The sequence below is a fragment of the Molossus molossus genome, unplaced genomic scaffold, assembly GCF_014108415.1.
Source record: "Molossus molossus isolate mMolMol1 unplaced genomic scaffold, mMolMol1.p scaffold_m16_p_12, whole genome shotgun sequence".
NCBI lineage: Eukaryota > Metazoa > Chordata > Mammalia > Chiroptera > Molossidae > Molossus > Molossus molossus.
In genome coordinates, this window is record NW_023425347.1 from 73,238,329 (window position 1) to 73,251,437 (window position 13,109).

General features: G+C 53.0%; 2 protein-coding genes across 2 annotated transcripts in view; both read right to left on the reverse strand.

Annotated features, from left to right (window-relative positions):
• Positions 1 to 649: 649 nt before the first annotated feature.
• On the reverse strand, positions 650 to 2,021 carry TMEM125 (transmembrane protein 125). Its single transcript, XM_036257077.1, has one exon. It carries the CDS (start codon positions 1,886 to 1,888, stop codon positions 1,229 to 1,231), a length of 660 nt encoding a protein of 219 aa, XP_036112970.1. The 5' UTR covers positions 1,889 to 2,021; the 3' UTR covers positions 650 to 1,228.
• A 7,779-nt stretch (positions 2,022 to 9,800) lies between these two features.
• Positions 9,801 to 13,109, reverse strand: part of CFAP57 (cilia and flagella associated protein 57) — a 55,354-nt gene continuing 52,045 nt past the window's right edge. The window contains exon 23 of the mRNA XM_036255717.1: positions 9,801 to 10,077. Within this exon, the coding sequence (XP_036111610.1) occupies positions 9,863 to 10,077 (215 nt within the window). The 3' untranslated portion in view covers positions 9,801 to 9,862. The remainder of the gene's footprint in view (positions 10,078 to 13,109) is intronic.

Below are 13,109 nucleotides of genomic sequence, written 5' to 3' on the forward strand. Positions count from 1 at the left end.
GCTGAGAGCACCGGCCTCCTGTCGGAGCCTCTGCAGCTCTGCACTGAGCATCTCTTGGGAGCACGCCTGGTCCCCGCCTCTCTGTGCTGCATGTACCTGCACCTTGTGCAGCCGGAAGTGACGAACCGCCCCTGAGCACTCTTCTGGTGGGAGCTTTGCCCAGAGCACCCAGGAAGTTCTGCACCTCAGAAGGGGAGATCCCTTCCAGGGTGGACCTGGAGCAGGAAGTGACTCTTCCCACCCGAGGCGGTTTCAAACAGCCCTCCCCTGCCCAGGAATCCAGAAGCAGGCCAGCCAGTGCAGCGCCGACACGGACCGGAACCCGGATGTTCTGGTCTCAGAGGTGGGGCCGCAGCCCCCCGAGTAATCAGCTGATAAAATCCCAATGTTTTAGGCTTCATCTTCTACTAGCACATGAACAAATGCCAAGGACTCAGCACCCCCTTCCCTCCCTGGGACCAGAAACCCACTACCTTCCCGAAGCTGAGTACCCCCAACCCCCAGCTCCCCTGGCTTTGCTGAGGACACCTTCAAGGCTTCTGTCTGAGACAGGCACAGAGTGTCCCCTTGGGAAGGGGAAGGAAGGGTCTCGGTAAGATGGGGTTGCAAAGACAGTAGCAGTAACAGCAGCCACCACTTTTATTGCACATCTGGGACGTGCCCAGTCCTTCCATACATGTCACTTGGTCCTCAGAACTGATGACCAGGAGCATGACCACGACTCTCAAAGACTGAGGCTCAGAGAGTTTAAGTCACTTGCCCAAGTCCCCAGCTGGGAAGTGGTGGTGGCAGTGATGGGGGTTCCAATCCAGGCCTGTCACATCCCGGAGCCTGTACTCTCTTCGTCACCAATGTTGCTCCTCAATGAAGACTCGTGTGCAGTCTCAGGGTGGGCACCAGTCACTTCTGGGGAAACCCCTGACGTGTGTTAGGGGGCAGGGTTGGCTTGGAGAGGTGTTGGAAATAGGAGCCCAAAATTTCCGGGGACCCCAGACTCTTCTCTGCCTGGAGACCCCAGATTCAGACAGGAAGCCTCTGACAGATCCACGGACAAAACACCCAGTTCCAAGAAGACACACACACACTCACTGTCCCATGGTCTCATCACACATCACACAGAAGGGCTGGGCATTCCTGGGAACATGTGCACACATAGTCGCGCACACACTCCCGCCGCGGCACAGTTCTGTGGAGGCTGAGGCAGGCTGTGGGAAGGGCTCTGGCTTGGTCAGATGAGACTGGCAATGCTGGATGTGGTCTCATGACGCTGGCCAGCAGAGAGCCGTCCTGAGATGCTGAAGACGCTGCCATTGTCACTGTGGTCACTGTGGGCGGAGCGGGTGACTGCACGGATGGAAGGGCAGTGTCCACTCACGCCCACCTGATACAGCAGCAAGCCCACTAGCAAGAGTGAGCCTGAGGCAGCCAGGGCGATGCCCACAGACAGCATCATGGCCAGTGGCCGGGCAGGGGCAGGGGCAGCAGCCAGCCCAGCCAGCGTCAGGCCAGTGACCAGCAGCACGAGGCCACTGAGCAACACCACGAGGGCATCGGCACCGCCACCGCTGCGCAGCAGGGCCACATGTTGGGGCTGGCGTAGGCAGTTCATGTCCTGCACGGCTGAGCTCATCAGCTGCTTAATCAGAACCAACAGGGCCAGCAGGCAGAGCACAGTGCCCACCGCCAGCCGCCACTCGCCTGAGCGACTGCTGGTGGAGGCAAGCAGTGCCACACCCCCTGCCCCACAGCCAGCCACAAGGCCCACTGCCACGGCAAAGCAGAACGTCGAGCGCCGCGGCTGCTGGGACCACCACAGCTCCACCTGCTCGGCCAGCACATCCGGGGGCAGCCCCCGGCCCCACGGGGCTCGAGCCTCTCCCTCAGACATGGCTGGGTCAGGCAAGGTCTGGCAAGGTCTGGCAAAAGTCAGGCAGAGGGCAGCACCAGCAGTTAGAGGGTGTAGATCATAGCCCGGAGTCCCCACCACCTGCTTGGCAGCTGGAAGCCCAGGGTCCTGTTCCTCTCACAGTCCAGGGTGAAGTCACCATCATCTGCAGGGGAGATTACAGTTGTTACCTCCCCAGCCCACCTGCCCCCATGGCCTCTCCTGGGGGCGTGGGGATGATCCCTGGGAATCCTCCCATGTCCTCTGGAATAACCCCCCAGGGAAGCCTCCTCCCCAGCACAGCCCCTTGGGAATTCCTCCCCAGTGACCCCAGGAGAGTTTCCCCATATAAAGCACCCCTACCCCTCCAGGGAACCCCCTTGCCCAGCCCCTGACCTCTCTGGCTCTCTCAGTTGCCTGTCCCATCCCGACTGGCCGAGGGAGCTGGTGCCACGGTGGATGATGGATGATGACGAAGAGCCAGAGATAAAGCCTCATTCAGGATCCAACTCACATGGCTTCAGCTGTCACCGCTGGCTCCTGGGGGGAGGGTGGCGGGGAGGGAGGGGGCAATGACTTAACCCTTCTGGAACCAGCAGCCTGACCCTGAATCTTCCCTTAGGGCTGTGGCTCCTTCTCTGCAGGCCAGGATCTGGTCCCTAACACCCTCCTTCCCCTAACATGCCATCCGATCTCACAGCTATGGCTGCTGGTTCCCAAATCACCCCATGCCCCTCAAACCCAGAGCTCCCTCCAGACCCAGGAGCCAACCATCACCTTGATGTCCCATAGTCCTACAGTCACCTCTGATGCAACAGGTCCAACCCAAGCTCGTCATCTTACCCAAACCTGCTCCTCCTGTGTTCCTCACTGCTGGAGAGGCCTCCTCTGAACATTTCTCCATCCCATTCCCCACCCTCATCCCCAGCTCCTCATGGGGCTTCCTGTCCCCAGCTCCCCTCCTTCCCCCCACCATGCTGTTCTCCAAGATTTTTCTAACATTGTGCAAAGGGAAAGGAGGGCTCTGGGTTTGAACCCCAGCTGCACTCTGTACCACCCGTGGGAACTGGGGTGAGGGACCTCATAGTGGTTACTCATTCAGCAAGTCCTGGGGAAGCCAGTCAGCAGGGCCGGACACGATAAAGCAGCCAGAGTCCCTGCCCTCAAGGAGCCCTGGTTACAGCAGGTACATCCATGGTTCACGCGATAAGTGCTGGGTGTAGTTCAGTCAGAAGAAGGGTTTGGAGGAGGGTCAGGGAAGCCCCCATGAGTTCACCTCTTAGAGCCCCTGGCTCCTAATCTTAACGTGGAGGACAATAACGTTTATCATGAGGGGTGGGGGCAAGTAATTTGATATCTCCATTTCAGAATTTACGTGGGAATTCTGGGGCCTGCACAGATGCCCGAAGCATGCTTTTGGAGTAAAAGAACACATTTGTTCTCCCCTCCAATTCAGGAGGGACTCCTGCTCTATACCTAGGACACAGTCCTGGATCATTCCAAGAATGTGTATACATGGTTACACCCCTGAGGTGTCTATCCTCCACAACCCCTCTGCAGGGGCAGCGTGGCAACTGGGTAGGAGCCACGGGTGCAAAGGCCCCAAGGGAGGTGGAGAAGGGCCGTGGGAGTGGCCATGGAGTCAGCCCCACATTGCCCAGGCGGTGGCTTCACTGGACTGAAAGGGCTTTTGCACAGGTGTGCTGGGACAGCGGGGCCAGGCGAGGGGAGAGGAGGAGGTGCTCAGGTGACGAGCCAGTGGGAGAAGGTGAGAAGGCCGTGGGGTAGGGGGGCTAAGGGGCACTCACGAGAAGCCTGGCAGTGCTGGATCCAATCCGAGCAGGGCAGGTGGAGCGTTCCAACTCTGTTTCCGGGGAGGTGCTTCGGCTACCTAACCTGCACCCTGCGGAGCCCTGGCGGGAGGGCGATCAACAACAGGTGTTTCCTAGTCAGGGCTTGAGCCGATTGGCTGACGTGGCACTCCTTCTGCAGAGGCATTCCTGGGAAGGGAGGGGCTTCTATCAGCTGCAGTCAGGGCTGGAACCAAATTCCCAGACCTGGGCAGCGGGAGAAATGTTGTCCATCCGCCCCAGCGCCTGGGCCCCAACCCTTTCCCCCAGCTCCAGCCCCATTCCAGCTCTAGCCCAGCTGCTGTTCCAAACCCTGACTAGAACTCCCAGCTCCAATTCGCTCTTACCTACATCCTAGCACTGAATCTCAAATCCCAACCTCAACCTCCAGCCTCACTTCTAAATCCAAGTCCCTTCCCAGTTCCAAATCCCAAACCCAAATCTAGTTTGAAACCTCAGCTCAAATTCCTCACCTAATCCCAGCTCCAAAATCTGGAATTAGGTCCTAGAACTCACTCTCATCTTAGGTGCCCATGTTGCCTCCTGTTCCTGAATCCAATCCCCAGATCTGAAATCCAAACTCAGACTGTGCCTCAGCCCCAAACTCCACAGCCGATCCCCAAACCCAGCCCCAGTTCCTCCATCCTTTGCCACTTTCCCCTGGGCTGAGGCCCCCAAGAGCCCCTTGCTGATTCTCCAAAACCTCCAGTGCCTGCCGGTGGCAGACCTGCCCCACCCTCTGGATCCTGCGGGCGGAGGCAGAATTTGAGCACACAGGGAGGGGGTGGGTAAAGGCACTTCCTGTGGGAAACAGGAGCTCCCTTGCTTAAAACACTTGCAGAATAAACTTCCAGATAAATGCCACTCTCCTTCACAGGGTTCACATGCCCCTGCCACACACACCAGGCCAGCCAATTGCCACTGGTCCCTGCCCTCCAGCCAGAAGGCATGTCGTTTGGTTCTGCATGCTTTGCCCTCTGCTCTGCCCTTCTGGTTGCTACTTAAAGAAAAAATTTTTTTTCTTTATTGATTTTAGAGAGAGAGGATGGGAGAGGGAGAGAGAGACAGAAACATCGATAAGAGAGAACATTGATTGGCTGCCTCCTGCATGACCCCCACTGGGGATTTGGCCCAGAACCTGAGCGTGTGCCCTGACCAGGAATCGAACCGGTGACCTCTTGGTGCAGGGGTCGACACTCAACCACTGAGCCACACTGGCCGGGCGCGGTTGTTTCTTGAACCCAGACCCCTTCCCTCTGCCTGGGATATTTACCACCCCCAGCCTCCATCTGGCCAACATGAATTCTTTAACTGAAATGTTACACCCTTTAGGAGGCCCTCCCTGACCTCAAGGCTGGTTTAGGTGCCTCTTTGATGCACTCGGGGTCCCTGTGCTTCTCCCACAACTGCTCATACCGCGTGTGCCGTAATTTTCCTTATTTACTCATCTGCCACCCTCCACTAGACGTGTGGTCCCCAAAGGGTACAGGTTTATGCCTATTCTGCTAACCATCGTGACTTCAGCAGCCAGCACTGTGCCTGGCACATGGGAAGTAATCAGCAAATGCTTGTTGAATGAACAGAAGTGTGAACTGACAGGTGTGTGAGTTCTGAGCAGGGAGCATGTGAGATGAAGCCCGAAAGACAAATGTGGCTCAGGCTGCTCTGGGCCCTGAGTGCCACAGTGACGCCCTGGGTCTCATGTCCCGAAATATAACTGGGACATGGTCAGGGCTCTGCTTCTAATCGGCAAAGCTGACACCGCACACCACATGTGCTCTGGATGGGCTAAGGGGCCACTGGATGGAGGTGCTGTAGGCTGTCGCCCATCTCCTGGCTCGAGCTCCTGGTAGCCTCTTGCTCTCTCCCCACAATGTGTCTGAAAGAGACCAGAACAAAATCAAGGTTATCTTTCCATCAGCAGCTCGCAAAGTAGTTATGCTCGACCTGTCTGTGCTTCTCAGCTTCGGAGGTGGGGACCGGGGCAGTCCTGACTCAGGAGCAGCGCTGTCTGGAAGGAATACAACACGAGCCACACACGGCAGTCAGAATTCCCAGGAGCCACGTTAACAAAGTGAAAAGAAATAGACATGACCACCTTAACCTTTTGATTGAACACCTACATATTTTCATTTGAATATACAAATGATTAAATGAGCTATTTCAGTCTTTCGTGTTGTATGAATTCTTGAAAAGGAGCTGTGTCTTATACTCAGAGTACATCTCCGTTCAGACCAGCCACGTTTCACATGCTCAACCGCCACACATGGCTCTCGGCTCCCTCGCCGGACAGGACTGTGCGGCTCTGGGTGGTTCGTTCCCTCGCAGAAGAGCTAGGGTAGGCTCGCTGCTGTCAGGCAGGCTGGATCTCAGGGGGGAGATCACGTGGGTTTGCCACCTTGCAAAGCATTACAAAGGTGTCCCCTCCCCTCTGAGGAGCAGGGGAGCAGGGTGCCTGGCTGGCTTGCTGGCTGCGTATTTCTCTTGCACGTGTCTGACATTTATTTATCCGCCTGGTTCCAAGGAGGGGACAGCTCCAGACAGACCCCTGGTCCAGCTGCGCCGGCTAAAGCTGGGCAGAGAACACATGAGATTTTCCCTCCCTTTCCCCACTCCCGGTCCTGACATGCCTTCTCTCTCACCTCTCAGTCCAAATCCAGAGCAATGAATGGAAGGGGGTCCTACCTGGGCATGCAATGTTCCCAGGCCTCCAGGGAAGGAGTGGCCAGGCTCTGTGGGGGGAAAGGTAGACGCTGATGACAGAACCTCCCCGGAGCAGGGTCTTTGGTGCTGGGAGAACAGGCTGGCCGAGGAGGCTCAGCCGGGAGCTCACACCATCTGGCCACAGCTGGTGCTGACTCTAGAAGAAGGGCAGGGGGCCCGTGGATGTCTGGGGCCCAGGAAGAGGGCAGCCCCCAAAGGCACCAGCCGTCACACCAGAATTGAACGAGTCCCCAGAGCTCAGTGATGGACTGAAGCCAGAAGAATAAGAGTGGAGTCCATATGCCTGGCCGCTTGAGTGACCAGCAAGGTGCATAAGGCTGCTGCAGGAGGAGGCGACTCCATCAGTGAGGTGTCACCTGGCTGAAGGGACCCTGTGAAGGAGGAGGTGGCACCATGAGGTGAGGCCCTCCCCGTGGGGTCAGCTTTGGCAAAGTGGAAGGAGGTCTCCGGTGCAGCAACCACTCATTCAATACCACCCAACAGGTTGAAGTAGGAACACACAAGACAGAACATGGAGAGGTAAACAAGACTCTCCTCTGGCCCCAGATTCGCTGTGCTCACCCTTGTGCAGCTGAGAAAACACCCTGCTGACCTGCTGGCCACAGGGCCCGGCTCTGCGGGTAGGGCTCTCCTTGGCCGGGCTGAGTCCTCCACTTCCTTCTCACCAGCTGGACCGCGGCCAGCCTCTGACCTGGGTGAGCTGAGCTGGCAGGTGTCAGTTCGTTTTACTTCTGGTTTACTCTCTCCAGATGTTACACTCCTAAAACTGCCGCCACCTGGCTCTGTTTGGTGCCTCTCCAGCGCAGGTTTAAGATCATAGGATGTGGAGGCCACTGGGCAGGTGGCCTGCAATCCGGGCTCTGCTGGTGTGACGCTGGGCTACTGACCACTCCTCCTTGGTCTTGTTTTTCTCATCTGTAACCTAATGCCCATCTTGTAGGTGAAATGTGATGTCATGATTCTAAGGTGTTTTTAAGTTGAAAAGTATGTCATTTGAGTGTTGCTGCATTGTAGCCATGCAAATCAATTTCCTTCTGGCCCTGAGACCAGCCCCTGTTTTCTCAGCATCTTCCTTCTTACTGGGTCCTTTTCCCTCCCTCTTTGCTTAGACAACTCCCTCCAGCCCTAAAGGCGGCATTCATTTCTCCTCATCTAGCTGTCTTCTCACGTGTGTTCAGCCAGTGTCCTCCCAACTGGTCCCCCTGCCTCCATTACTGGGTCCCTCAATCACTGATCCACCCAGAGACCCCAGTGAACTTTAAAATCGGACACAGCCTTGCCTCCAAGGAGCTGAGAGCCTGGAGAGGCAGCTCAGATACTGAAGGGACACGTCACCGAGGGCTGTGCAAGGAAACAATATGGAAACAATATGGCGAGTACAGTTTCTTTTTTTAAAATTCTCACCAGAGGATATTTATCCATTTATTTTCCGATAGGGTGGGGGGGAGAGAGAGAGAGAGAGCGTGCACGCGCGCAGACCAGGGCTGGGAACAAACTGTAACTGAGGTACATGCCTCTGACCAGAATCGAACCCGCGACTCTTTGGTCCGTGGGTCGATGCTCTAACCATTGAGCCAAACTGGCCAGGGCTGGCGAGTGTAATCAAATGGGAGAGGGAGGGCTCAGGGACTGTCTTTCTGAGGAAGTGACATTTCAGAGTTATCACGTGAAGGATGAGTAGAAGTTCACCGAGTGAGGTGAGGGGACAAGAGCATTTCAGACAGACACACAGCATGCGGACAGACCTGGAGGCAGGAAAGAACTTGGCTTTTTTTTTTTAAATATGTTTTTATTAATGTTTTAGAGAGACAGGAAGGGAGAGAGAGAGAGAGAAACATCCATGTGAGAGGGAAACATTTATCAGCTCCCTCCTGCACGCCCCCTAGAGGGGATCAAGCCCATAACCAGGGCATGTGCCTGGGAATCAAACCAGGACCTCTCAATCCATGGGGCGACGCTCAATCCACGGAGCCACAGCAGCTGGGGCCAGAACTTGGCCTTTTATCGGAACTGAAAGGAGGCCAGCGAGCCAGGAGCTGGGGAAAGGGTGGGGAGTGACCGTCAGTGGCTCCGCACGGCTGCTGTGTTGCCTTCATGCCCTGCACCACCTGGCCCTGCTGCCCTCCCCGCTCACTCCGAGTCAGCGTCCTCTGCAAAGGTAAAGCTGAGGTGCTGGTTTGGAATGACGTCTGACTCCCAGAAGAGCCCATCTACCCAGCATGGCTGTGGTCCTGGTGGGTGAATCTCCCAGGGGTGCCTGAATGCTTACCTTCTCCCTAGGCCTGGTGTCCCAGCAGAGAACATGCTGGGGTGCATGGCTGGGAGCAGATAAGCTGGCTACGGTGACAGGGTGTGGGCTGGGGGTGGGGTGGGAAATTGCTATGGCGAGAGAGTCCCATGTACACTTCGCTTGTGGCCTCTGCCCTGCGCCTTCCTTCTGCCATCCCCAGCCCTCAGGAGAGACCTGCCACATGTGATATGTCGCAGCTATGTCTCAGTTCTCACTGGGGAAACTAACCCAAGGGCAGTGTCCAGAGAAGACTGGGGGAACTGGAGATGCCTTGGGGATGCCAGGTTTAAGACAGCCCAGCAGGGACTGGGGGCTGAAATATTTGTTATTTCGGTATTAGGAGGGTGCCTGGCCCCTGCAGGTGGGGGACGCCTGGGCCATCTGGGTATATTGCTTTGCTCTTTAGTGCATAGTAACTACCTTTGCTGGTGTGTGTGGCTGGGTCACCTAGTTTGAGTCCAGAGGAAGAGGTGCCCCCCCGCCCCCCCGGGAGTGGAAGAGTGGGCAGGCCCAGCGAACAGGATGACTCGGCGAGGAGCTGAGAGAGGCACAGGGCAGAGGTCTGCTTAGAGCTTCCACAACAGGGTCGGCTCGAGGGAACTTTGCCTTGTTCACGCTTTTACTCTGATCATTACACAAACGTAAAAATCGCCAGAAAACCTCACGGGTTTCACGAAGGAGAACAAATGAAGGAGGCATTGTCGGGCCCTGTCGTGGCTGGGGGGGAAGACGCCAGGTCAGAAGAGCAGGCAGTGATACTGAAGTGGCAGCAGGCAGCCCACCCGTGAGGCCCAGAGAGCATCGGGGGTGGCAGGAAGCCAGCTCCAAGTTCGGTGTAATTTCCACAGGGACAGGCAGTGGTGGCTTTGGGTGAGCTAGAGCCATCCCCCCAAGTCCTGAGGGTCCCATTTCCCTCCCTCCTTCCTCAGCTCCCTGGCTAAGCAGCGAGATGGACACAGTTGTAGGCAAACGCCTTTATTCTGACCAAGCCCCAAATGCCCTGGGGCAGAAGAAAAGCTGGTGTGGCAGCACACAGGGACGCAGCCCCGAGTCGGCCTGGGGACAGATGCAAGTGCCCCTTGTAGTGTGGCTGGAGGTGGCTCACCGGAGGGGTCAGTTGTCCTGCACCTCAGGGTTCACTTCTAACTTGACGAGGGAAGGAAGCCGAATTCTGGAGATGGGTTGGAACCCTGGGACCTGCTGTTGTTCTTGGATCTGGTCCCTGAGATGCTGGATTTCTAAGCGTTGCATTTCAATAATTCTCCCAATTTCTTCTTGCTCATTTAGTCTCTTGGCAGGAGTGGTGCCGGCCGTGTCCTCACTGGGCCCTGTAAGGGACAGAGCAGGACGAATGTGGGCCTGACACCGGACTGCCGCAGAGCTTCTTAAAAGCCAGCTCGCCCTCCCTGCCTCCTCACACAGTCCCAGGTGCCAGGGCTACAGGGTGGAGAAGTGAACACTTAAAGGGGTAGGCAACTGCTGAGCATGACCTCAGCGGAGCCTCTCTCCTGAGCCCCCAGTCTGCTGGCCTTGAGGTCTGTCCCCTCCTTCTCCCATTCCCCACGTCCCAAGCAGGGTGGCTCTCTCTGTTGACTTTGGTTGGCTTCCAAACTGCTAGTCCTCCTCCCCAGGTAAAACCCCTGAGACAGACCCCTCTCTACCCCTCCTGATGTGGCCACTCATTCATGTTCCTTGAGGACTTTCCTGTGACACCCCCCCCCCCCATCATCCATGGATGCGCCACCCTCCTGGAAAACGCTGGTGTCCACCAGGGTCCAGGGCTCACAGGGCTGGAGAACGTCCTCGGCGTCCACGCCTTGTCAGCAGCTGCGCCTGGGGCTTCCCCTCCCTCATCACACACGAGGACTCCGTTCTCCCTCCATAACCTCTCTTACTGCCTTGTGCTCAAGGCACCTGTTCTTTGACTGAGTTTGGACCTCTTTTCCTGGACTACTCCATTTCCAAGCTACCAAATGGGACCCTTTCACGCTCACCCCCTTTTCTGCCCAGTTAGACACACAGCGAGTTTCTTGCGCCACGTCCTGCGCCCTGCGTGCTCCAGACGCCGTACCCCTCCGCGCCTGCGCCCCGCAAGCCCAGACCAGGTGGCTGGCCGCCCAGTGTCTGCACGTGCACACCTGGCTTGATGTGTGCCACCGAGAAGCAACATGTGAGATTCAAATTCCTGGTTTCCAACCCCAAACAGACTTTATGTTCATAGTCTGCTCACTCTCTCATCCTCCACAGCAGCATTTCCAAACGTCAATCTCCTACTCCTCTCGCTGACTCTTTTAAAAAAAGTTGTAGCGAAATATATATAGCATAAAATTGATCATCTTAACCATTTTTAAGGGTACAGTTTAGCGGTGTTAATATACTCACATTGTTCTGCAACCAATCTCCAGAACTCTTCTTATCTTGCAAAACTGAAACTCTGTGTTCATTGAACAATAACACCCCCCCCACCCCCATCTTCCACTTCCCCCAACCCTGGCAGCCACAGTGCTACTTTCTGTCTTTATGAATTTGACTATGATAGAGGCACCTCAGATAAGGGGAATCATACAGTGTTTGTCTTTCTGTTACTGGCATATTTCACAGCATGGTGTCCTCAAGATTCATCCATGTCGTATATGTCAAAATTCCCTTTCTTTCTAAGACTGAATAATAACTCTTGTATGTATGTACCACATTTTGTTTATCCATTCATCTATGATGAACACCTGGGCTGCTTCTACCTTTGGCGACTGTGAATAACACTGTTCTGAACGTGAATGTACAAATTATCTCTTTGAGACTCTGCTTTTAATTCTTTGGGGTATATATTCAGAAGGGTAATTTCTTTTTCAAATGGTAATTCTATTTTTAATTTTTTGAGGAACTGCCAAACAGTTTTCCACAGTAGCTTTGCCAGTTTAACATAGTACATGAGGTTTCCAGTTTCTCCAGATCCTTGCCAATACTTGCTATTTTCTTTCTTTTGTTTTTGTTTCGTTTATTTTGATAGTAGCCCTCCTAATGGGTGTGAGGTGGTATCGCTCTGTAGTTTTGATTTGCCTTTCTGTAATCAGTTAAGCATCTTTTCATGTGCTTGTTCGCCATTTGTATATAGCTTCTTTAGAGAAATGTCTATTCAAGTCCTTTGTCTATTTTTAATCTTTGTTGTTGTTGAGTTGTGGAAGTTCTTTATATATTCTGGGTCTCAATCCTTCATCAGATATATGGCTTGTAAATATTTTTCTCCTATTTGGTATGTTGCCTTTTCACTCTTGTTCTTTAAGTCAAAAAAGTTTTAAATTTTGATGGAGTTTGATTGATCTATTTTTCCTTTTGTTACCTGTGTTTTTCATGTTATACCTAATAAATCACTGCTAAATCCAATGTCATAAAGCTTTCCCCCTATATTTTCATCTACAGGTTTTATAGTTTCAGCTCTTATGTTTAGGTCTTTGATTTATATTGAGTTCATTTTTGTATATGATATAAAGTAAAGGTCCAAATTAGTTCTTTTGCATGTGGATATCCTGTTTCCCAGCAGCATTTGTTGAAAACACTGTCTTTTTCCCAGTGAACAGCCTTGGCATCCATGTTGAAAATAATTTGATTATATATGTGAGGATTTACTTCTGGGCTCTTTATTCTATTCCATTGATCTGCATGTCTGTTTTTATGCTAATATCACACTATTCTGATCATTATAGCTTTGCATATGTTTTGAAAATCAGTGTGAGTGTGAGACCTCCAACTTTGTTCTCCTTTTTCAAGATTGTTTTTGGCTATTTGGGGTAACTTGAGATTCCATATGAATTTCAGAATGAATTTTCTATTTCTGAAAAAAAAAAATTACTAAGCTTTTGATAGGTATTGCATTAAATCAGTAGATTGCTTTGGTTAGTACCGACATATTAACAATACCAAGTTTTCCAACTCATAATCATGATATGTTTTCCACTTATTGGTGTCTTCTTTAATTTCTTTCAGCAATATTTTTTACTTTCCAATGTAAATGTCATTTGCCTTCTTGGTTAAGTGTATTCCTAAGTCTTGGTTAAGTTTATTCCTAAGTATTTTATTCTTTTTGATGCTATTATAAATGGAATTGTTTTCTTAATTTCCTTTTCAGATTCTTCTTGTTAGCATACAGAAATACAGCTGATTTTTGTGTGTTGATTTTGTATTTTGCAATTGGAAATTTTGATCTTTTGCATGAAATCTCCACCTACCCTCTTTGGAAGTCTAGAGGATTTTTTTTCTTTGTACTCTGGTCTAAAATTTCATGATGATGGCCCTGTGAGGGTCTGTTTTTAAAAAAATATTTTTTCTTTATTGATTTTAGAGAGAGAGGAAGGAAGAGAGAGAT